This window comes from Musa acuminata, chromosome BXJ1-3 (genome assembly GCF_036884655.1).
Source record: "Musa acuminata AAA Group cultivar baxijiao chromosome BXJ1-3, Cavendish_Baxijiao_AAA, whole genome shotgun sequence".
Taxonomy (NCBI): Eukaryota; Viridiplantae; Streptophyta; class Magnoliopsida; order Zingiberales; family Musaceae; genus Musa; species Musa acuminata.
In genome coordinates, this window is record NC_088329.1 from 437354 (window position 1) to 461021 (window position 23668).

Below are 23668 nucleotides of genomic sequence, written 5' to 3' on the forward strand. Positions count from 1 at the left end.
GAATGGGGTTGTCCGGCTGTTTAAATGTCGGTTTTTGCTATTAAAAAAAAGATATATATATATATATATATATATATATATAATCAAGATAGATTTTGATTTTGCGATTAAGATATTGATTTAGAGTATATGTTGTGTGGATGAGGTGAGGTAACGATCATTTGTCATATATAATCAAATTCTTTAATTAAAATATAATTATTTAATATTTAATATTTCAAGTTGGATGAATTTTTTATCATATATTTTTTAAACAAACATTATCAGAGCTTATCTCTTCTTACTTAAGGGGAGAGATTCCTCTCTTCTCATCACGTCAAACATAAAACTTAGCTTAAAGAGAAATTATATCCTACGGAAGAATGTAAGTTCCTTTATCTTTCCTAAAAATAAATATTTTTTAATTTTATTTAAAATTTTATTTTTTAAATTAAAAAATATATTATAATTATTTAATCTAAATTGATTTATTCAAATCAATTTAGATTTGATTTATTCAAATTTATTTAATCTAAATTGGACATAATTTAATCCATATTAGATCAAATGATTCCTTAAATGAGGATTAGGAATCGATTTAGTTATGTTCTAATTAAATTAAGTTTAATTTGATCAATTTAAGTTAGAGTTCAAAGTCAATTAAAAGGTTAAATGATATTATTTGATATTAATAATATTTCAAATATGAATTGAGATGTCACAATATATTATTTTATTTCGATATAGATATAAGAGATAATCTTGTTTTTCTGCCAAAGATAGATATGAATTTTCTTCGGAAATTAGTGAACCATCAAATGTGATTGCATGATTATCCAATTTATCGCTAGCAATAATGTGTCCTCACTTGAGTGGGCTAAGGGGCACTACTCTATGTGTTATTTAGAGTGTAATATTTATTTACTTTCATTTAATATCAGAAAAAAATGAATTCATCCTAAAATCTCTCTATTTATTAAGGAAATATTTCTTTAAATATTTGATATATGCTATGATTGATTCTTGGATATGTATTTATTTTATAATTGACTTATAGAGATTCATACTCATCATTACTAAATTTAATTTAATTTATTTTTAATTTTAAATAGTACGAATTCAAGAGGAGATCTGACGTTCTTCTACTATTAGCTAGAGGCAATTAAATTTTATTTTTAAGTTAAAATTACTCTGTTTCTTAATAAAGCTTATTAATACTTTTGATTTTTTATAAATAAATTATAATATATATTTTAAAAAAATTATATTAAATAAAAAATTTATTTATTTGCCACTTGATGTACCTATAGAAAGATATTGTAATCATATGAAAAAAAAAATTAGGATATGATATATTCTTATATCATTAAGGTGTTAACAATGTGATATTAAGTATCATTAATTATTTTTAATCTTCACTAGTTGAAACTCTGATTTATATTTACTCTTTAAAAATTTATTATGATGATAAAAATATTTATGGCAATTTAAATGTTTCATGTTGATATATTAGTTTAAATAGATTAATATTAATAAAAAGTGATTGACTGAGCTTTGTTTATGGACATCAACAAGAGGAGTAGGTGCCTAAAATCTTTGGAGGGACATAATATTTATAATTATTATTGATCAGCCATCTAATTATTAGTTGAAACTCTAATTAATTTTAACTCTTTGATAAAAAATATTAGAGGTAAATTTAAAGTTCTATGTTTATATATATTAGTTGGCTTTAATAACCAATTTATTATATGTGGCACATGTTTCACGTGTAAGACACGTGAGAACTTTAAACTACCATTCCTCGCGGCTGTTCCATCAGTTTCACCTACTACTTGCGACGTTCACCGCCGTTGGATCTCGATCCGAGGCTTCACCCTCCGGTCATCGGACGGTCGTCACACCGCAAAATTGGCATCCCGGCGCCCAGTCATCCCCCGGAGGAGAAGACGACTTCGTCGAAGGTCGAAGTCCCGTGGCTTCACCACTCCAACCCTCGCCATCTCTCGGCCATCTCGACGTCGATTCACCTCCTCGCTTCGAACTTAGAGTTCAGGGTGATCCGGTTTTTGATTCCGTTTGGAATTCTTCCGGTTTGTCGTTCCTCGAATCTAGGGTTTTACAGGTCTGCAACACCGCCGGAATCCTCCCCTCGGTCCGTTTTCTCATGATACTGGGGCAAGGTTTCGGTCGAATGGACTAGTTGTGGGCTTTAGCATGTTTTGTTGCCCGTCTTTGGATTTCCCATTGTCGCGAGAAGATCTCTGCTGATGGCTTAACTTGGGTGGATCTTGCGATCTTGAAGGATGAAGTGAGCATTGATGACTCTCTTTGTCGCCAAATGCGATCTTTTTTCGTTTAATCTTGGGAGGTGCACATTGTTGAGGACCCTCGTTGGATTTGTTTGCAGCCCATCGATTGGTGCTCTTATTTTGGCTTGAGTTATGCTTAGAAGTAGAGGGAGATTGGGCCAGGTGAGAGTCGTTTTACCTGATGAAGACTGTCGAGCAACTATACCTGAGTGTATTATCTTATACCCCACCCATATGGGCCACGGCCGTTGGTGCTGTTCTACTCGTACTCACCCTCTTCCTCTCCATGTTCCTTCTGTTCCAACACCTTTCCGCATACAAAAATCCAGAGGTTCTACTTCTTCTTTTCCTTGTTTTTATTTTAATAGATGTGCTTGGGGTACTTGTTCTCTTGTAACCTTACTGTTATTTGGTCTATATTTTTACAGGAGCAGAAGTTTCTAATTGGTGTGATCCTAATGGTCCCTTGCTATTCCATTGAATCGGTAGGCCTTTACACTGAAACATAAGTAACGTTTGAATGTAAAGGACCCTTGTTAAGCCATTGAGTCAGTATGGTTATCAATCACCGGATCATGGGATTCTGACTGAAAAAATACAAGTGAAATATATATCATAATGGATCTTTTAATGCCACTTAGATGCTGAGGTTATATATCACTGTTTCTATCTGTTAGAGAAGTAACTTGTATTTGGAGCAGATAACTGACTTTGGATGTTTACTGATTCATTTATATTGACAGGAGGCATAACTGGTTTAGCGTTTCCACTTTAAACTAAGAAAAAATGTATATTTATAGGAATGACATTTCATGAATCACAATGATTGGCACCAAAAGGGAGTTAGTCAACAAGTTTTTTGTCATCTCTGATGAATATTCTCGTTAATATATGTATTCCGAGATACTGTAGTCTTGTAAAGATCTGGTACATGTGATATTAGTTTCAATAAGTTGAATCAATAGTATAGGAGAATTGTGGATAACTTAATTCCTTTAGTTATACATGAGAAAAACGAAAGCTTCGTTAAATGTTTCAGCTACAAAAAATCAGTCCTATTTTAATGAATGCAATTAAAACAATAGCAATTGTGTAGATTACTTGAAGTAGTTTGCTCATTAAATTTAAATATTTAGCTAAATTTGTAGCAAAGTTTTATTGCTTAGTGAAAATGAGTAGAATGGTTTTGTTAGTTGTGTAAAGCTGTATAAAGAACTGTAGCAATTGTTATGAAACATTTGCTTCAAAATAAGTTAGTATAAAAGGGCATATTCGGTGCACAAGGCTTCCATCAATACGGCATCCGGGGATGGTCCTTGTATATAGCTTTATCTCTAAATATCTAAATATAGTAAGGTTGTTTTGGTGACTCGAACCCGCGACTCGAACCCTTGTATTGTCACAAAGGAGAACCTTATCATTGTACCAAAGCTTGTCCTCTCCAAGATAAGTTAAAATAATAATTTTAAATAAACTGTTAAATAGCCATGTTACTCTTGGTAAGACTTTGCACATACTGAAAATTTTAGAGCTTATATCTATTTTTTTTGACAATAAATTGAAATCATAAGTGACACTCGATATAAAATGTTCTTGGGTTTTTTTTTTGTTTCTTTATTTGTTTATGTTATAGCAACAACGAGCGATGGAGATCCTAATATGTTTTTGTCTGGGAATGCAATACATTGTCGTCTATATAACTTCTAGAATGGGCTATCTTAGAAATTGAATGCGTAAAGATTGGCCTCATGGTAGCCTCTAACAATTGCTGATCTAATTTGATGGGTGGTTGAAGCCTTTAAAGGCTATCAAATAGGGATTAACATGAAACTAAACTAATATTATTATGAAAAAATTGCCCTCAATAGTTACCTTTGCCACCTCAACCCTCTCTTTCCTCTCAGATTGAAGCGAGTTTCTTTCCTTATCTACATCTTCTCTGCTTCTCTTTTGTTGTTAAGATTGATTGGGTCTCTATTACTTTCCTGATTAGAACTCCTTTTTTGTGCTGATTTCTTTCTCTAAGCCTTTTCAAAGCGACTACCTGTTATCCTTATCAAAATATAATTCCACACATGCAATTCAGGACTCAAAAGCCTTCCCAGATCCCATCTTATAAAGTCAACTAGACCACGATCAATATAGCATAACTTGAGAGGGATTAGACTGTTTAAATCTTATTAATCTCTTAGATGCAACTGTGAGCTGCTTGAGAGATTTTATTATGACTACTTTTAACATATATTGAATGGCAAAAGAGTACGAAGAAATAATAGGTAACTATATACACTACCTTTAGTTCATATAGCATAGGAGTTCGTACAACACATTGTAGAAGAAATAATAGCTTTCTTTATGTGAAAAACCGATATGATTATACTACTTAGTTGAAGTAGCAAGACATCTGAACATTAATGGCTGATGAATATAGTTTTGGTAATGTTTCTCTAATAGGATTGTAGTGATGGCACTTACAGGGATGTTAAGTTTTTGAGACCATGTTTCTAGATTAATGTATTTGTGGTGGTTGGTTGTCGCCCATGGTTTGCTGCATTTTGTGCATATTTGTACACTATCCTTCCATTGTATGATTTCATGACTTTGCCGATTCACTAGGTGATTTACCATCAAAGTGATAATGTCGCCATTTTTCTCTTTTGCTGATAAGTTTGGTGATATTCCTGTTCATTCATTTAAATTTTCTTGAGAAGTTGCCAATGCTGGAGCTTGCATCTGTTTGGTTCATTTCCCTAGAAACCTTTACATGTTGAATTGTGTGGAAACCTATCTAACAATTTATTTCATTATGTTGATATTTTGTGTTCAAAAGGTTTGCTGAATTTTTTCGTCTTAATATAGTATGTATCACTGGCGAATCCATCCATCAGCGTTGATTGTGAGATTTTGCGTGATTGTTATGAGGCCTTTGCCATGTATTGCTTTGGAAGATATCTTGTTGCTTGCTTGGGTATGCCGTTCTCTCAAATTACTTTATATTGGATGATCTAACTATCCTTCTCATTTCTTGAGGAAGATTATTCATGTGCAGCTTCTCCTTCAAACTATGTTTCGACTTTTCTCTTTCATGATAGCTATCTTGTTATCCATTTGATTATGTTTACAACGAAATGTTTAGGCTTCGCTAGCAATACCATGATTTTGTGGGTAGTATTTTTCGGTATTATCTATTTTCATTTTTATATGAGGATTATAGCTATGCTTTCCTCAGAAGCACGAACATGTCAACTTGGTGAGCATATTCGTGTGGACACATGTTGAACATGAACACGTCACCGACATGGTTGGACACGTGTTTGTTTTGTTTATTTATTCTTTATTTTTGGACATGGCATATCTGTGTTGGACACTTCCTTCTCCCCCGTCCTTCCTTATGTCATGCTCACATGTGACATTGAGCTTGCATGGTCCTCACACGAGGGTAGGGAGACGTGAAATCGAGGGAGTTTGGGCATTTCTTGTTGAACCTGGAGGATTATCAATGTTTGTGACCCTTGGGAGTTTGCGAAGGTGTGGAATCTTTCGATGGTAGTGCGAGTAGATTCAACAGAATTTGCATCTACTGGAAGAACCTGTAGGCCATAATTGCACTGGTGGCACTGCTACGGCTCTGCCCTAGTGCCTTGAGCCCACCCGTGTCCAATGGAAGGCTTAATCCACCATCGCATGCACCACAACTTGTGACCTCATCCCCTCGTACAACATGTTCCCTCAGCGATTCGCAACCTCACCCGATCATGCGCGACCCACGCAAGGCCCTCAATGACCAGTGACGGGCACCATGACCCATCGCTTATCATTGCATGTCCTCGACATCTCTCTCGCCCTCAAGGACTCGTTAGCATCGTCGCCTATCACTGGTGGCCTCGCTTGTGCAAACCTCCCTCCACCCATTGCCTATTACCCACGATCTAGTGCAAACCCGTGACCTCTAAACCTTTTGCCTGCTGTTTTTTAGGAATTTTTTAATATATAATAACTTACATTTGATATATAATTTAATATATAAAACCTGCATTTAATATATTTAATATATAAAACCTACATTTAATATAATTGATATATAATAACTTGCAAGTTAAATTAATATATTTGATTTAACTTGCATTTAATATATGAAACCCACTATCGTGCAGAAATTGCTTGCACTTAATATATAATTTTATATATCGCAGAAATCAAACAGTGCAGGTTCAGTTTCTTTTCAGATGAATCTTTGTTGCTCTCTGATAAATTTAATTGTGTTACAGTTGTACATTTATTAGAATTAAACAGTGCAGATTAGATATTATTTATTATGCTTTTTTAGCCATGATACATGTTACATTGTTACTTTATCATAATTATTGTAATATGATTTTCATTTTACTTTTGCTTTTATGAAAACACATATAAGGCCTACATTGACATGAAAAATCAACAAGTCTTAGGATTATAATTAGAAATTTTAATGTGAAATCATTATTTGAAGTACTCCATCTTATGACCTCTATAAAATGTTGAATTATGCTTTAGGTTCTTAAAACTCATGTTAATTGAATATTATAAGTATAAAAACTATAAAACTCATGTGAATTGAATATTACACACACACACACACACACACACATATATATATATATATATATATATATATATATATATTTATATAGAGAAAGAGAGAGAGAGAGAGAGAGAGAGAGAGAGAGAGAGAGAGAGAGATGTCCTCACCATGTCCGCGTCCTAATTTTTTTAAAAATGACGTGTTGCCATATGCGTGTCGAGTTATGTCCGTGTCCCATGTCCATATTCGTGCTTTTTAGATGCTTTCATGCTTAGGATAGAACAAAAATTTTTGTAATGTTCAAGGATTAAAATCTCGGTTTGTTACTGATGTCATTCAACGACCAGGCTAGCATAGTATTAGTACCACGTCAGTGTAATTTAATATTGGCTAGTACTCTTCGAACTACTGCAAACAAAGAGAGAAAAGGAGCTGAGGGTTCTGAAAGAATTTGTCAAGGAATGACAAGGTGTCGTGTGTGTCAAGTGGCAAAGTAAGCCCTCACGACCTAGGTGGTAGAGAAAGCCTTCATGACTTAGGCAGTAGAGGAAATTCTCACAACTTTGGGTGGTGGTGGGGTGCTACTTTAGGGCAAGGATGGTGGAGTGGTGGGGTACTACTTTAGGGTAGTATTTAGCTCATGAATATGAATGAGTATCCTTAAATCTGCTTAAGCTCAAAAATCTTTGGGAAGCGATATTTCAAATTTTTTAGTTCGATATCAACTGGTAGTTACCAATTCGGGAGTGATATCTCAAGTTTAATAGAGAACTGATCGAAACTGTGCTTCTATGCTTTTGGCAATTAGGAAAACTTTTCGGCTCTAACTCGCTTTTCTAATTCAATTTTTTACCTTGTTTTTGCTTTTCTTAAGGCATTTGTTGTAAACTGATCTAGTGGCATTTTATTGAAGTTTCATACATCAGATAGTTGTTTGATATATGGAAAATATTTCAGTAAATGCAATCATGAGATATGGTAAATTGTTTGACTGTTCAAGTACATGCTGCATCATCCGGTTATTTAAATCAAATCCAGATTGGGTTTAATTGCTTCATGCCTGAGCCAAGCCTTTGTGACTTGGTTAAATTTAATTCAGGTTAACTGGCACTCCAGTTATCAACTTGCATTAACCTGTTTTTCTGTTGTGCAAGTCATTTAGTGAATACATTTATGTCATAAATGAGCTAAAATATAATTTTTATACACTCCAAAATTTATCTTTTATTGATAATAGAAAAATAATTACTAACAACTAACCATATGAAACAGTCTATTTAAATATGTGGGAATTGACTTTATGAACCTATTATAACTTTTAAGCTAGTTGATTATTTTGAATATTTTCAACCAGTAATGCCATCAGGCCTGACTTGCCTAGGTGCCCAGGCAAGGCGAGGCGATGCTTGCGTGCTTGGATTCAATTTGAGTTGGCACCTTTATTTGAGCGCGACCCAAGTGTGCGCCTAAACCATGTGACATTTGGTTGAGCTGTCCGCCTGGTGGGGCGCATTGATTTTGGTTCGATTGAACCAGATCAGCCTAAGCCCAATTGCCCCTTCCTTCTCCTCCCTAGTAGCTCCCCTCCAGTGGGCCTTGTCTTCTTCTCCTCTGCGCCTTCCTAGACCCTGACAACACCTATTGGCACCTTGGCGCTTTTGACTACACCTATTTTCCCTTGAACCAAACATTTCCAATGCAAATTAAAGTCCAAGTTGGGATTGATATCATTATACTCGATACCATGTTAAAATTTGAAAATTAGGGATTGAACTGTTAATCCATGGTAATATTTTATGATGAAAGACTTCAGATTTTTAAAATTGTTGATTATTGACTTATAGCTATTGTTGAGGGTAGAACAACATTCATCCATTGTTATAGGACAGTTTAAACTTTAATTTATGATGGCATAGCTCATACAAAATTTACTAATGGTGTAGAATGTATAAGTTATTAAGGTGTATGAGGCTCAAAATGGAAGGGTTTCAAAATATCTGGTTATGGTTGGACACAAAGAATTTAATCCATGTATTGAACAAACAAAATGGAACTCTATGGCAGTTGCACAATCTGTACAGTGATGATTTTGATTTAGGATCAGAGACCAAGGGTCTTGAAATGATGTCACATACCTAGAGATGCTAATATTGAAGCTCACAGGCTTGCTAACAGGGTGAGATGTAATGGGCTTTCTTATTGATGGGTTGTCTCCACCTATCTTTGTAATCTGACCTTAATTCCTAATTATATAATTTCTTCCTTTTAATAAAATAAAAAAGATGCTTGCTGAACATTTAAATATTATTTGTTTGACTACCTACTATTAATATTCTTCCTCCTCTTGCCAAGTTTCAAATTTTTGTTACTTTTATGGATGCATAATATATGAATTTTCCACAGGTTAAGGTATTTCAATCGATGCATGTGTATGCCTTGTATTATGGATCACAAAACCAAATAAAATTTATATTTTATGGTTGATTTGAAATATGATGCTTTGACCTATGTAATTCTCTTTCTATCAATGATGTTGCTTTATAAACTTTTCTAAGCTTTTGCATGGTCTATGATGGTGCATCTTATTTTGAGAGGATTTAGTTAATCATCTGGCATTCTTATACACTTAGTATATAATATAATATGGAGCTTTGAATCGTGAAAATGGATCAAGTCCATATATTTTTGTGTGTCATCTTGGATCTTTTCACTTGATCTATTTTCTGCTATTGTAATGGTTGCATGGACTGCTATTCATTTTCATGGCCAATTCCAATTTTTCTTAAACTTGGATGAGTATAAAATTTTCAATCTAGATTTATTTTTGTTATTTTAATCAGTGATTTAAATAGGCACTCGAGCGCTCGCCTAGGTGCTTGGGTGAGGCGAGGCGAGGCTCGAGCATCTCATGTGTGGACCAGGCGACGCGCTTCAATGAGATGTTGCCTGGGCGCTCGCCTGATTCTAGGTGTCGGGCGCTTCGGGCGCCCGATTTAAATAAGGCTTCGACCGTATTTAGTTGGTTCAATTGAATTAACTAACGCAGTTTCTTACCCTCAAAAGCCACCCTTCATGTTTGCACGACCTCGAGCCAACCTAGCACTGCCTCCACCGTAGGCGCAACGGACCGAGCCTTCCTCTATTGACGATGGATAGGTCCGACAGCCTAGCAAGAGCCTGTATCTTCCTACCGTCGTTGCTCTGTGTGTAGTTCTTTCCATTGTTGAGGGAGAGGACCGCAGGTTCCTCCGCCACCGATGAACGCCCTCTGGAGCTTCCACCGCAGCTGCTGCTGCTATCCATAGCTTCCACCGCTATCGCTGCTGTTGTTCGCAGCTTCCGCCGCTGCTGCCACTGTTGTTCGTAGCTTCTCCCGCTGCCATTCGCAGCGCTGCCACGACTGTCTTAAACAAATCCTTTGTCATTGCTACTCACACTTTTCATTGTTAGTGACTCTTTTATCCCCCTTTGTTATTGTTAACAGTTCTTTTCTCCCCCTCTAACTACTATTAATAGTATATTTTAATTTAATATTATTTTTTTTATTTAAATAATCATATTTATTAATTATATTATTTTTTATATTTTAATATTTTAGAGTGTCTTGCTTCGCTCAGGCGAGTGCCTAGCGCCTTGAGTGTTTTGGGACCTTGGCACCTTTTGGTACTTGACGCTTTTTAAATCATTGATTTTAATGGCTATATTGACTGCCATGCATTGTCATGACAAAGTCCAAGTTTTCCTAAACTGAGTACAAAACTTGACATCTATATTTATTTAGGAGGTACTAGTGCACCATGGCTTGATTGGAGCAGGAAAGTTACAAGAAACACACAAGAACTTTGTTATAATAGGCTCAGCCTCGTTAAGGAAATTAAAATGTAACAAACGGAGAAATATATTCATAGTTTGTATATTACTAGATACAGTTTTCTAGAATATTATGATTGGTAATTAGTCAATTAATTATCTAGATCATCAATACGCACTAAAGATGGCAATTTATTCTGCTTATGACTAGTTGCAAATGCATCACAGATGACTAACATCGTATAGTTATTTATCGAGACTGCTACTTAAGCAGCTCGTGTGAAATATGTCAAATAGTCATCACATGCTCAAGGACTTCTTTAGCCTAACATCATGGCACTAGTTGTCTCATTGGTCTTCACTAATACGATCATGTACTGTGTTTTCTCTGACAGCATCTTGCTATAATTTCTGATTGCAGTTTTACTCTTCTGTAGGTGGTGAAGACAGAACAATTGAACTTTTGAAGAGGCAAGGTGCCTCCAGTTCTAAAACACCCTTGTTAGAGAATGCTTCTGAGAAGGGAGTAATAAAGCATCCATTTCCGATGAATTACATTTTGAAGCCCTGGAGACTGGGCGAGTGGTTTTACCGGATTATCAAGATTGGAATTGTTCAATATGTAAGCTTTAACCTAAGATTGTTATATCTTTCTGTATAACAGGCAAATTAATAAAATTTAAGTCAAATTAATATAATTAAGTTCTCTCCTTTTTGTACAGATGATAATAAAGACTGTAACTGCAGTTTTAGCTGTAAGTCTTGAAACTTTGGGAGTATATTGTGATGGAGAGTTTAAATCGACTTGTGGGTAAGTGAAAACTAAGTTGACAGTGTGGCTGTTAGCCTATTACTGTCTTTCTTTCCTGACTATGGATTGCTTTGAAGCATTTCTAGATCTTCATGATATTCTCCTATTATAGATACTTGGCAGAATTTGAAGCACATAGGAGTATGGAGAGCATATGCATCTAAAACACCAAAATAAAGTATGTTTGTTGTCAAAAGACTCAAAACCAGATACTTTGTATGTGTATTATGTGTTGGATATGCTTTATGTCTGCTCGCGAGGTCCAAACTGTCGAGAAAACCTAAAGGCTGGAAAACTATATGCATTTGAAACTTTTTAAGTCATTTATTTTCTGGGAGGTATTTTAGCAAACCTTCTACTTTCATACAATACCATGCTCTACCATGAAGAAAACAGAAAGGAGCTCAGTTTTATGTGATATGCATTTAGATACTGTTAGGTATGTCAGAGTACAATTTCCAACATTTTAGTGTTAGTTAATAGAATCAACCTTTTAACCTTAAAGTGTGTCATAATTGGTGCTACAATTAAGTATACTTGTTTAGAGATGGATGATGGTTGTGAACCACATTATTGCTGGCATGATTAGGAAAGCTACTAAAGGAACCACCAAGCACCACGTGAAATAGTAAATCTTCATTCTTGTCATTTTGGCGTGTAATAGAATGTACTTTGACATGATACCTTTATCCATTGTGATTATGAGCAGACATGATCTTCACTAGTTACTCTCTAGCCTTCATAATGAGAACAAATTGTATCATGTTACATGATTTATCATCTGTATTACGTATAAAGTTTCTGGTTTTGTTGATGTATAGCGACAAATTCTTAGCCTATCTCTCAACTTTGTAGGTACCCTTACATGGCTGTGGTTCTCAATTTCAGTCAGTCATGGGCGTTGTACTGTTTAGTTCTATTTTATACTGCTACAAAGGATGAACTAGCTCATATAAAGCCACTGGCCAAGTTCCTGATGTTTAAATCAATCGTCTTTCTGACATGGTGGCAAGATGTGGCAATTGCACTACTCTACAGTTGGGGTTTGTTCAAAAGTTCTATAGCTCAAACTTTACAGTCTAAATCAAGTGTGCAGGACTTCATTATTTGTATAGAGGTAATTTTGTTATTTCTTATTCTATATACACCACCATATGAATTTTGCTTTTACAAATCTTTTTAACTATATATTGAAATTGCATTGAAATAATGTAATGATCTGCATGATCAATGAGATTGGTTCTTGTTTGTTTCTGGTCTGTTAAAGAAGAAAATGTAACAGTACACCTTTTTTAGTCTCTGATGTTTAACTACATGTAAGAAATCGAAACGAACTGATTGTGATGAAAACATGTAGTAGTGATTTATTCATGCATATGTAATATTTTTCAGTTGTTTTCTTTCTTAATTTGTTTTTGTTCTTTCTAAGAATCGGATACCTTCGCAAGTGCACTCATGTATTTTTATAATAAGTTCAGTGGACTTTTATATAATCAGCTTGTAAAATACTCATTTTATTTCATATATTGGAAGCCCCAGGCAAGATGAAACTCTAATCAACCTATTCATTCCTCCAGCACAGATGTGTGTTGCGGGCATTATCCATCTCTATGTGTTCCCTGCCAAGCCATACAAGTTGATGGGTGACTGCTTCCCTGGATGTGTTTCTGTTCTCGGAGACTATGCATCTTTGGAGTGCCCTTTAGACCCTGATGAGGTGAGAGACAGCGAAAGACCCACAAAACTGAGACTCCCCCAGCCTGATGTTGATACCAAAACGACAGCTATTAGAGAAAGCTTTTGTGATGTTGTTCTCGGAGGTGGAGAATATGTAAGCTTTAGTCTTGCTCTGACTACTACATCCTGTCGATATGCTTCTTGTCAAGATTTACAATTCCAATTTGAAGCCATTTTAGAGATATTTATCTAACCATTCACATCCACCAAGTCAAACATGTCTGCTTATAGGAAGTTTTCTTTATGGTTATTATCCACATTTAGGGATGGATGTTAGCTTGTTCCACGCTGAGTTCATTTCATCATAACGGAGATAGATGCAAGCTTGTGTTGTTTACCGATATCATACAAAAGCTTTCTTTTGTATGAAATTTGAAGATGTTTGTAGTAGTTGGTACCTGGGGAATCCTGCAGAAACTATTGGGAGTTTCATGAAATGTGGGCTTCCTATGATGAGTAAATTATTCTTATTTATTTGAGGATTTGGATTAAGTTGAAAAGACAATATTTATGCTATCACAGCCATCATCCCATATTTTACAAGGTTTCTTTTCTCAAAGCTGAAGTTATGTTGAATTATTTTTAAAACCCCAACATGGTTCCCTTTACACGTTTCAGTTAGAACCTTAGGCTGTTTCTTCTTATATTTCTTTTGGAAGAATCCTGATTAGTTGTAAATCCAAATAGTAGTTTCAGATAAATTTGTAGAATCCTCAATGCAAGATATGATTTGAGATACAAAGATCTTGAGCATAATGTAATTTTCCTTTGATTATAGGTGTAAACATACCATCAATTAAGACTTGACATGGTTATAGTAGGCCATCACTACTCTCTCACATTAGCCTGAACCTAAGATCCAAACATTTACCAGAAAAGAGATATACACATTGTTTTGAAAAGCATAAATAACATATATTAGTATGAAAAAACATAGTCTGCTTGTTTTAGTGCTCATTACCTATTGTGTGAAAAATGTTGCATGGCAATGTATTTGGTGTCTGTTTTCTTTCTGGTGAAATTTGTATTTTCTTTTGCAGATCATAAATGATTTGAAGTTTACAGTTAACCAAGCAGTGGAGCCCATGGAGAAGGGTTTCACACGATTTAATCGGAATCTTCACAAAATCTCCGAGAACATAAGAAAGCATGAAAAGAAGAAGTTGAAAACTAAGGATGACAGATCCACTGGGTCGACTTCACCTAGCCCACAAGTTTTTCATGGAATTGATGATCCGCTACTATATGGAAGCATTAGCGACAGCGGGGCCAAAAGAGGAAGAAGACAACGCCAGAAATCAGGATATACAAGTGCAGAAAGCGGGGGAGAAAGTAGTGATCATGGCCATGGTGGGTATCAGATCTATGGATTCCGGTGGGTTACTAAGGACTGAGAAAATCACTTTACATTATTGGCATGAATGCATAAAATTTTTGCCTAATCTGCAATGAGTCGGGCAGTTCATGTCGAAGTGAGTTCTGTTCATACACCTTGATTGGCTTTAGGAAAAGAAACAGGGCCTTCTCTCATCTTGGATGTCTGATACTGATGATGCAAGCAGTGAGTATCCACATGCCACAACATATATCTGTCACATTTAATATCTCTATCTCACCATTTGGCAGGGTTATACTGATTGGAATCTTTGTGTATCATCGGTAGCCAAAGTACTTGGTTTTTAGAATATTTGATACACATTGTAGGGGCATTGGTGTGCCATTTTTATTTGGAAATAAGCCCCATGATTGGTGAAATGTTTTTTTTGTGAGACATTTATAATCTCATGTTAATGAGTCAATAGGCCACCAGTGGATGACTAATGGGGTTTTTGATTTTTTTTTTAATTCTTCGGGGATATATATGTGCATGAGTTTTATAGTTTTTAAAAGGGAACAAATTTGATGCTTTGAAGAAGTATATATGAGATTGTCTTTTTAATTTATTCTCCGTCATGTTTTGTTATTGGAATTGATGCATATCTATTATCTCAGAAGCCTGAGAGCAATTTGGCGCTCTATATATGAACGAGGCTCAGCAATACTGCTGCTTTTATCTTTCTCTCCGCAATTTGTCTTCCTCCTCATCTGCTCCTTATTCTTCCTTCTTTTTGACTTCTTCGTCCCGCTTTGGATTCCTTGTGATATTAGAATACAAATAAGATTTACTCTGCTAACATGAAAGATCAAAGTCACAGAGATATTAGAATCCTTTTAGTTCTTAGTGTTAACCGAGCAGGAGAGCCTCTTGCAAGGGACTCAACAACCATCAACATCACTGAAGGAAGCTCTCTCCTTTTACCTCACAATACAAAGCCTACCAAAGCCACGTTAAAGCAAATGGACAGCACCGCCAAGTACGCCCACTGCACTCCTGATTGCAGATCAAAACCAGCACTTGGTTGCGGCATCGGTGCGCCTGCAGCTGATCAGCCAGCACCAACATCAGTATGCAATCGATCATGTCGTGATGAGTGCGTCAGTTTGGACATCCAACTTACCGTCGCACAGCGACTGGGTGGTAAGGTTGGTGAGGATGTTGAAGCTGGCAGTGGTGGTGGTGTAGCCAGCGTACACACAAGTCTTGCTCTCACAATCTGTGCTGGATGATGAGTTCCCGAGGGCGAGATCACCGCAGGTTGCTGCAGGGCAAGCCGAAGAGCTGAGCCCCTTCGTAGGATGACACTCTAACCTGATCGCCATCAAAGAAGAAGAAGAAGAAGAATGTGTTGTTAGATTATGATCGCGATGCCTTAAGCTGAATGATCTACGCACTGCCAAGTGGAGGAGCTGCAGCTGCAGAGGACGCAGTTGTTTGCAGTCAGGATGTAGCTTCCGTTTGGGACATGAAAGCCGCGGTCGATGGAGGCGTTGCTTATCGAGGAAGAACAAGCTGCACGTGATGCACCGGCATGAGTTGAAAGAGGAAGGAAACCGGAGGGGAGAACAGCTAGCGAAGCAAACCTCGAAGTGGAACATCCAGAACTTGGCCGGCCTGAAGGCTCTTGGGATCGCGAATCCCGTTCAAGCTCATCAACGTCTCCTCCGCCGTCCCGAACTCCGCCGCGATTCCCGACGCTGAGCTCCCGGCCGCCACCAGGTGCGCGTAGTGCACCACCGCGGCGCCCCCCACCTCGTCACAGCTGCACGGCAGCGGGATGTGCAGCTCCTGCCCGGCCTGGACCAGCGCCGGATCCGAGATGTTGTTGGCCGCCGCGATCTCCTGGTAGGTGACGAACCCGGCGAAGACGTCGCGGGCGATGCCGTCGAGGGTCTCGCCGGGAGCGACCTTGTAGAACGGGCGGTGCATGGAGGCGCCGTGGCCGGCGGAGCAGGCGCAGGCGAAGCGGACGCGGACGGTGGCGCGGGCGGGGACGGGGAGGGAGGGCGGGGTGGAGAGGGGCAGGCCGTTGGCCGCGAGCAGGGAGCGGAAGGAGCGGACCTGGAAGAGGGACATGACGGAGGCGAGGGTGGTGGCGTTGCGCGGGGTGTAGCCGAGGAGGGACTGGCATCTGGCCGCCCCGCCCCGGGAGTTGCAGGCGAACTTGGCCGCCCCAGCCGGCGCCAACAGTTGAGCGGCGGCGGCGACGATGACGCACAGCAAGAGAAGCGGGAATGTCGGTCTCGCCATCTCGTCAGCTCCGGCGTCGTCCTCCTTCCCTTCTCTCCGCCGAGGAGGAACGCGAGTGGAGTTACCGCAACGTGGGGGGCGGGGAGGAGGAACGCGACTCGATCACGAACTGAGGTTGATCCGAGGGTTCACGAAACGCATGTTTTATTTGGGAAACGCATCGTAACGGATCCGTTTGATCGCGGACGAGCGTTTCCCGATGGGGGGGACGAAGGCGACTACGTTTGACTGCGTGGGCGCACGTGGGTGCCGTTGTCGGATTCGGACCGCGCACGTGAATCCACCGACCGCGTTTGGATTCTTGCGGCTTGTCGGGTTCCGATGGAGGAGTTGTTCCCGCTGCATGTTCGAAATTTGAAGTGCTGTCGAAGACAATAATGGCGTCTGACTCATGTCCTGATGAACCAAAGTTGGGAAATTGGGAAGGGGGAAGACAAAGGAATGAAAGGGTGCAGCATCACGAGAGTCTCGGGCGATTTCGATCCGGTGTTGCTGATGAATGACATCACCAGCTATGCTTATCATCTCGGGATCCCAAAATTTATCATGAAAATTGTGCGATAATAAAATATAATTCAATCTTTTTTTTTCTTTTTTTTTGTGTGTTGGATCCTAATATATATTTGAAAATATTTGAAATGCTTAAATACTTGAGTAGGTTAATGATAGTCGATTCATCCATCCCTTTTTAAATTGATTTAGGTTTTAGACCATTTTGGATGTGGGATAAAATTAAATATTATAATCTTTCCATAAGAGTTTGACATCGTCATTAACTACTAACATAACCTAATCAATATTATGCTTGAACATAATGCACATAAATCATAGCCCAGGTGGCCATTAGAATTATGTGATTGAAGAAAAAAATAATTATGTGAAAGTTAATTCAATCAAGCAAATAAATATAAGTAAAAAAAGAGAGACAAATTGACTTGTAGTGGTTTGATCAACTTATCATCGCACCTGATTTCTTTTCTTATTGACTTTTACTATTAATCTTATGATTAATTATTTTATCTTTTTCAAAGTTTAGGATCAAACTTTACACTTATATTGCATTTTTTTTAAGGAATAACTTTTCGAACACAAAGAAGTCTTATTTGTAAAGTAAGTTTCCTACTTAACATTTATTGAAAACACTTATGCTGGATGGGAGCACCATCTAAATTGGGCTTCCATGACTAAGGACTCAAAATAATCCAAAAATCAACCCAAACAATCTAACATCACAAGGACCCATTTTGAGTCCAGATAGTACTAAATTTCAATCCATTTGATGTCAATCAATACTTCAAAACATCAACCACTTTTATGACATGTCATTGAGTTTTTTTTTTTTTTTGACATATTATTCATTTTTTCACTATGATCTTTAATAGATTATCATAACATATAGTATAACATCTTATCTATGTTATTCAATACTGACAACTAATCCTTATTCAATCATTTATCATAATTTTTTTATTTTAATATAAATCTTATTTTTTGACAATTCATACCTTAATATATAATTCATATTTTAATATAGACCAGACTTGATATTTCTTTAGGTACGAGAGAGTCAGAACTCGAATTCAATTTCGATCCAAGATGATATTTGAAGAAATCATAATTCATGGGCGTCTCACCCGTTATCATCTCCATCCACAGCAAAATGATAGTGTGTCCACAACTTTTGACTTGAGATGTGCAAACCAATGAATCTTGGGAAGCACAAAGTCACTCCGTTGCTTGTGTGAATCGAGCTTCCAAGTCAAGACAACATCTTTAGCTGCACAGCCGACAGAGGATATGTGGGTAAGAGAGGGCAGGCAGTCAGCGGCATGGGAGCCCCTCAAAGTCAAATCGTCACCTCGAGAAACCATGGTGCATTCATTGGGATACTCATCCTCACCCTAACATGTCAACCGATTTCTCTGTTGGAAACAACGTTTCTTTTTCATCTCATTGAATGCCTTTGTGATAATGAAATCCTATATGTTTTTTTTTTTTTTGATAAAAGATAAGATTTTTCGATTATACGATGAAACATGTTAATGTATTGAAGTATTTTTATTTCTTCAATAAAGCTTCTTCAATAATTATTCTTATCTTCTATTATTTTCTTCATTTGATCATGTATTCTAATCTTATATTTACATAATCAATACTGAATAAGTAGTAGTCATATTCTAAAATAAATTATTCAAAAAAATATTCATGCGTAAAAAGTAAACATGTAAAGAGAATAATACTTTGAAAGAATCAGATTGTATAAAGAGCATATAGTTATTATACATATATATATATATATATATATATATATATATATATATATATATATATATATATATATATATATATATATATACATGTATATATACATGTATATCATGACATTAATGTGTGGCATGAAACTGCCGTCTCAAAGATTTGGGCCGGTCAACACAGGACCCACAAGAGCATGACATCTCAAATTAGATTAATATTGCAGTCATGGTCAGGAGTTTCCCCTTTTCCTTCGTTGTGGACCAAATTCTCTTCGAGTAGGCGTTGACTTGGCCTTGTAATTCATGGAATTGGGATCACCCAACGATTAAGACAAAAGAAGTTGGAGGTTGGATGCAATCTCATGAAGAACAAGGCCTGCGAATGATTCAAATCTTCTTTAGAAATGTGGACCTCCTTACGTATTAAACAACAATTGCCTCAATTCAAGCTTGACTGATGTCGAGTACAGTTGAACTAAGTTACATGTTCCACCAAGTCGTACCCAATCACCCATCATCCATTATTCTTTCATCTTCCTCGCGGAAATTTAGGTTCGGGATGGGATTCAAACGCGTAAAATTGACTATGATCGAACCTATGCAGTTTTATTATCTTGTGTGGATCCAAAGCCAAATCCAATTCAGGGAGCCATGAATTGAATCCAATGAACTGGTGGTGTTGAACTGATCAAATCGACCACGCTATCTGCTGACCTGCGCTCTGTGACGGAGTGAATGAGAGAGAGAGGATTAGCTGCTAAATTGACTGTGTCAATTCTCATCAGCTTCATGAAACAATTAAGTCTTCTTCATTGATTGCTGATGAAATCAATCCACCATGAACAACCACCACCACCACCTCTCTCTCTCTCTGTATATCGATATATATAGCAGCAATATTGGGACGAGGAAGAGAAGCATGGAGCGAAGCGGCCTGGAGATGGATCTCCCTGGGTTTAGATTCCATCCGACGGAGGAAGAGCTGCTGGACTTCTACCTCCGGCGCATGGTGCAGGGGAAGAAGCTTCAGCTTGAGATCATCTCCACCATCAATCTCTATCACTACGATCCCTGGGAGCTCCCAGGTGCATACTCTTGCGGTTTGATCACTACGCACGAGTAGAGAGAGAGAGAGAGAGAGCGCGCGTCGTTCATGGCTTACTTACTGTGACACTCGATCGCAGGGATGGCCAAGATCGGGGAGAGAGAGTGGTACTTCTACGTCCCAAGAGACCGCCGACAAGCCAGCGGCGGGAGGCCGAGCAGGACAACCGAGCGGGGATTTTGGAAAGCCACCGGATGCGAGCGGCCGGTGCGCAGCGCCGCCGACCCGAAGCGACTCATCGGCTACAAGAAGACCCTGGTGTACTACCAGGGCCGGGCGCCTCGAGGATCCAAGACCGACTGGGTCATGAACGAGTACCGCCTCCCCGACCCGCTGCTGAAGGTAAGACACGCTGGCCGGACCGGTACGTTTTGCGTGCACCGGGAGTTGATCGAGCTCGATTCGGTGTGCATGCAGGAGGATGTGGTGCTATGCAAGGTGTACAGGAAGCCGGCGTCTATGAAGGAGCTGGAGAAACGGGCGGCGGCCATGGAAGGGGAGACGACGATGACGGTGTCGCAGAATTCTGGGTCGACGGCCGAGTCGGCGTCCGGCTCGTACCAGGAGAGGTTGCTGCAGGAATTGATCACGGCGGTGGACGACGTTATCGTCATCGAGGATGCATCGGATGTAGTTGTTGTGATCGGTGACGAGGCGGAGGAGGAGGTGGATGCTTCCACCGCGTCGAACAGAAGGCCGAGTCTGCTCGAGTTGGAGGTTCCGAAGAACAGCGAGCTGGAGTGGTTGCAGGACTCGTTCTTCACTCAGCTGACAAGCCCATGGCTGGAATCTTGGTCTCCTTATTATGATACTATGCTCAACCGCTAAAGCTTCAGCACATCAATAGAGCGGAAGATTTGAGGGGGAGGAAGAAGATTATGATATAAAAAATAACATAGTCTAGAGAAATAATAATGATAACAAAATACAAATTCGAAAATAGTATTTTTACCCTTAATTTATGTTTCGATTAAAATAATCCTCTCTCAATATATATTTATTTATTTCTGGTTGGGGTGGGAATTGATGAAACACACTAATAGGGATAATCTTGGCACTATCAGCTCCACCCAACACGTCGGTCAAGAAAGCAACACCTAAGCACCCACATGAGAGTCACCTACTCATCGCAACCGCCGGTTGGAGGTCATGACACTTATACCAACCTCTTAAAATAGGACCATAAGACCCTCTCATAGTACTACAGTCAAGAAAGGGATTATGTCCCCTCATTAATGGTCGGCGACATGACTCGGCTTGATGAGCCCTCCCTTTTCGACGATTGGCAAAGGGACCACACCCTGCCTAATCCAAAAGAACAAGGGGGTCACGCCGGAGGAATCAATCCGACAATCTACCCTAAGTGACGCCCCTAGGGGCACACGCCAACAAGCCACCCTCGTTAAATGCCTCTGCCATACGAGGTAAGAGGGGGGCCTTCATGAGCACCCATCCACGCCATCACGCACTCAGGTATAAAAGTCAGGTCCCAGGCTAAACAGGAGCAAGCGAGCAAGAGTTCTTCACTCACTTATATTATTAACTTCCCTATCTGTTTTCATGACTTAAGCATTGGAAGGGTTGAGTCATGATACCCCTGGCGTAAGCCTATTGTGTAGGGTCATCGACATCGCCCGAAGGCATGACTAGGAGGCTACTTAACAAAGAGGACTACCTTGCTCCTAAACTATGCATCACCGCTCAAAGACGAAGCCACTCCCAGTAAACTGCCTCTCCCTACAGATTCCTTCATCCTTCCCATGACGCTTGCTCTCCACGTCAGCCAAGAGGAGTCATCAAAAGGGACATGCACTTTCGGTAGTGAACCAATCGGGTCGATTCACCAGTCAATGGTCTTTATGTGTTAACATTATGACACTATAAGGAGGGTAAAATGTTACAGAAATATTCTTCTGCGAATCCTCACAATAAGCGCTCCCCTAAAAGAGTCTCGCCCCTTTGGAAGGTCGATATGCTAGAAAGGTAGATCGATGTCAACCTCAGGGAACCCATCATTGAAGAGGGGGAATCTCAACACATGCTACGTCTAGAGAAAAATGCATGAGGATAGAGGAGGAACCCCTTATCTTCTTCAAGGATGAAGATGCCAATGACAACGTCCAGGATAATACGTTGTCCATTTTGATATGGATATCAATTGCTCAGGTAAAAAGGCTTATGGTCGACACCGAGAGCACCATCGACGTATTATTCATCGACACTTTTTAGAAGCTTGAATTGACCAGGAATGATCTATGCCCAATGACGACCTCCCTTATCGGGTCCACGAGAAGCTTGGTCTCCCCCCTTGGGGTAGTAGTTGTCCATGCTATCTTTAGGGAGGGGCATCGAGACAAGACAATATTGATTGAGTTCCTTGTGGTCGGTGTCTCTTTGGCCAACAATGTGATTAGTGGTTGGCCCACCCTCAACCAGTTGAGAATAATGGTGTCGACATCCTCCCTAGGGGTCACTCGATAAAGTAGAGGGCCTATCGATTTGCCCCTGAATGACAAAAGACGTTCCAGGAAGAAGTGGGAAAGCTATTGGAAGTGAGTTTTATCTCCAAAGTGTAGTACTCGCAATGGCTCTCCAACGTCATCCTTGCCAAGAAGCCAGTGGAAAATGAAGAATGTGCATCGACTACACCGACCTCAACTAGGCGTGCCTAAAAGATAGCTTACCCCTGCCTCGAATTGCCCAGCTAGTGGATGCTACCTCGGATTAACCAGCTTACCCATGTCAGATGCATGTTAAAATGGTCAATCGAACTGGGGGAATTCCACATCTGCTATGTCCCAAGGACTACTATCAAAGCTCAAACCTTGGCTGACTTTATATCAAAGTTGACCCCATCCCCAGAAGGTGAAGAAAACATGTCGACCCCCTTAACTTAGACCTTGTTCATCAACGGATCAACCACAGCAGAAAGAGGGGGTGTCAGCCTCGTCCACAGAAGCTCGGAGGGCCAAGCCTACGAACACGCCCTTCGGTTCGAATTTAAAATCACCAACAACGAGACAAAATATGAGGCCCTTCTCTTTAGACTATGGCTCGTGCTAGAACTCCATGCACTAGAGCTCAATGTGTTTGATGACTCGCAGCTAGTGGTGAGTCATATCAATAGGGAATACGAGGCCCGGGATGGAACCATGACTAGATACGTAATAGAGGCATGCTGACTCGCCACCCACTTTCACCGGTTTGTCATATAAAGAGTCCCCCAAACTAGCAACACATAGGTGGATGCTCTGGCCAAGTTAGCTTCCGCTTGGCCTGGCACAAAAAATTGCCCATCGGTGGAAATCCTAATAGCTATAACCATAAAAAAGAATAACATAGGTAACTTAGAGATAAAAAACAGTCGAATATATGAGATCTCGCATTACTAAGAGGATGGGGCACTGCTTGACAACTCTACTATAGCGTGAAAGCTAAGGCACATCCAGGCCAGATACTATGGTCTGAAT

At 39.0% G+C, this 23668-nt stretch overlaps 3 protein-coding genes across 9 annotated transcripts; 2 read left to right on the top strand and 1 right to left on the bottom strand.

Annotated features, from left to right (window-relative positions):
- The first annotated feature begins 1837 nt into the window (after positions 1-1837).
- Positions 1838-15031, top strand: LOC135581966 (protein LAZ1-like). Of its 5 annotated transcripts, XM_065111920.1 has the most exons (9): positions 1845-2290; positions 2390-2622; positions 2720-2776; positions 5151-5259; positions 11100-11284; positions 11385-11473; positions 12329-12590; positions 13056-13304; positions 14251-15031. In XM_065111920.1, the coding sequence occupies exons 2-9, from the start codon at positions 2473-2475 to the stop codon at positions 14602-14604; spliced, it is 1455 nt and encodes a 484-aa protein (XP_064967992.1). In that variant the 5' UTR covers positions 1845-2290; positions 2390-2472; the 3' UTR covers positions 14605-15031. The 5 variants fall into 5 exon arrangements, with proteins under 5 accessions (XP_064968006.1, XP_064968013.1, XP_064967992.1 ...); XM_065111915.1 differs by having other exon boundaries at positions 1845-2622; XM_065111934.1 differs by lacking the exon at positions 13056-13304 and having other exon boundaries at positions 1838-2622.
- A 355-nt stretch (positions 15032-15386) lies between these two features.
- Positions 15387-17128, bottom strand: LOC135614503 (chitin elicitor-binding protein-like). 2 transcript variants are annotated; one of them, XM_065111953.1, is made up of 4 exons: positions 16172-17128; positions 15983-16100; positions 15709-15899; positions 15387-15626 (listed from the first exon to the last, which is right to left on the bottom strand). In XM_065111953.1, exons 1-4 carry the CDS (start codon positions 16836-16838, stop codon positions 15511-15513), a joined length of 1092 nt encoding a protein of 363 aa, XP_064968025.1. In that variant the 5' UTR covers positions 16839-17128; the 3' UTR covers positions 15387-15510. The 2 variants fall into 2 exon arrangements, with proteins under 2 accessions (XP_064968025.1, XP_064968020.1); XM_065111948.1 differs by having other exon boundaries at positions 15387-15632; positions 16172-17120.
- A 2884-nt stretch (positions 17129-20012) lies between these two features.
- On the top strand, positions 20013-21060 carry LOC135636293 (NAC domain-containing protein 22-like). Of its 2 annotated transcripts, none has more exons than XM_065147946.1 (3): positions 20013-20178; positions 20278-20540; positions 20616-21060. In XM_065147946.1, exons 1-3 carry the CDS (start codon positions 20013-20015, stop codon positions 21024-21026), a joined length of 840 nt encoding a protein of 279 aa, XP_065004018.1. In that variant the 3' UTR covers positions 21027-21060. The 2 variants fall into 2 exon arrangements, with proteins under 2 accessions (XP_065004018.1, XP_065004025.1); XM_065147953.1 differs by having other exon boundaries at positions 20619-21060.
- The last annotated feature ends 2608 nt before the right edge of the window (positions 21061-23668 follow it).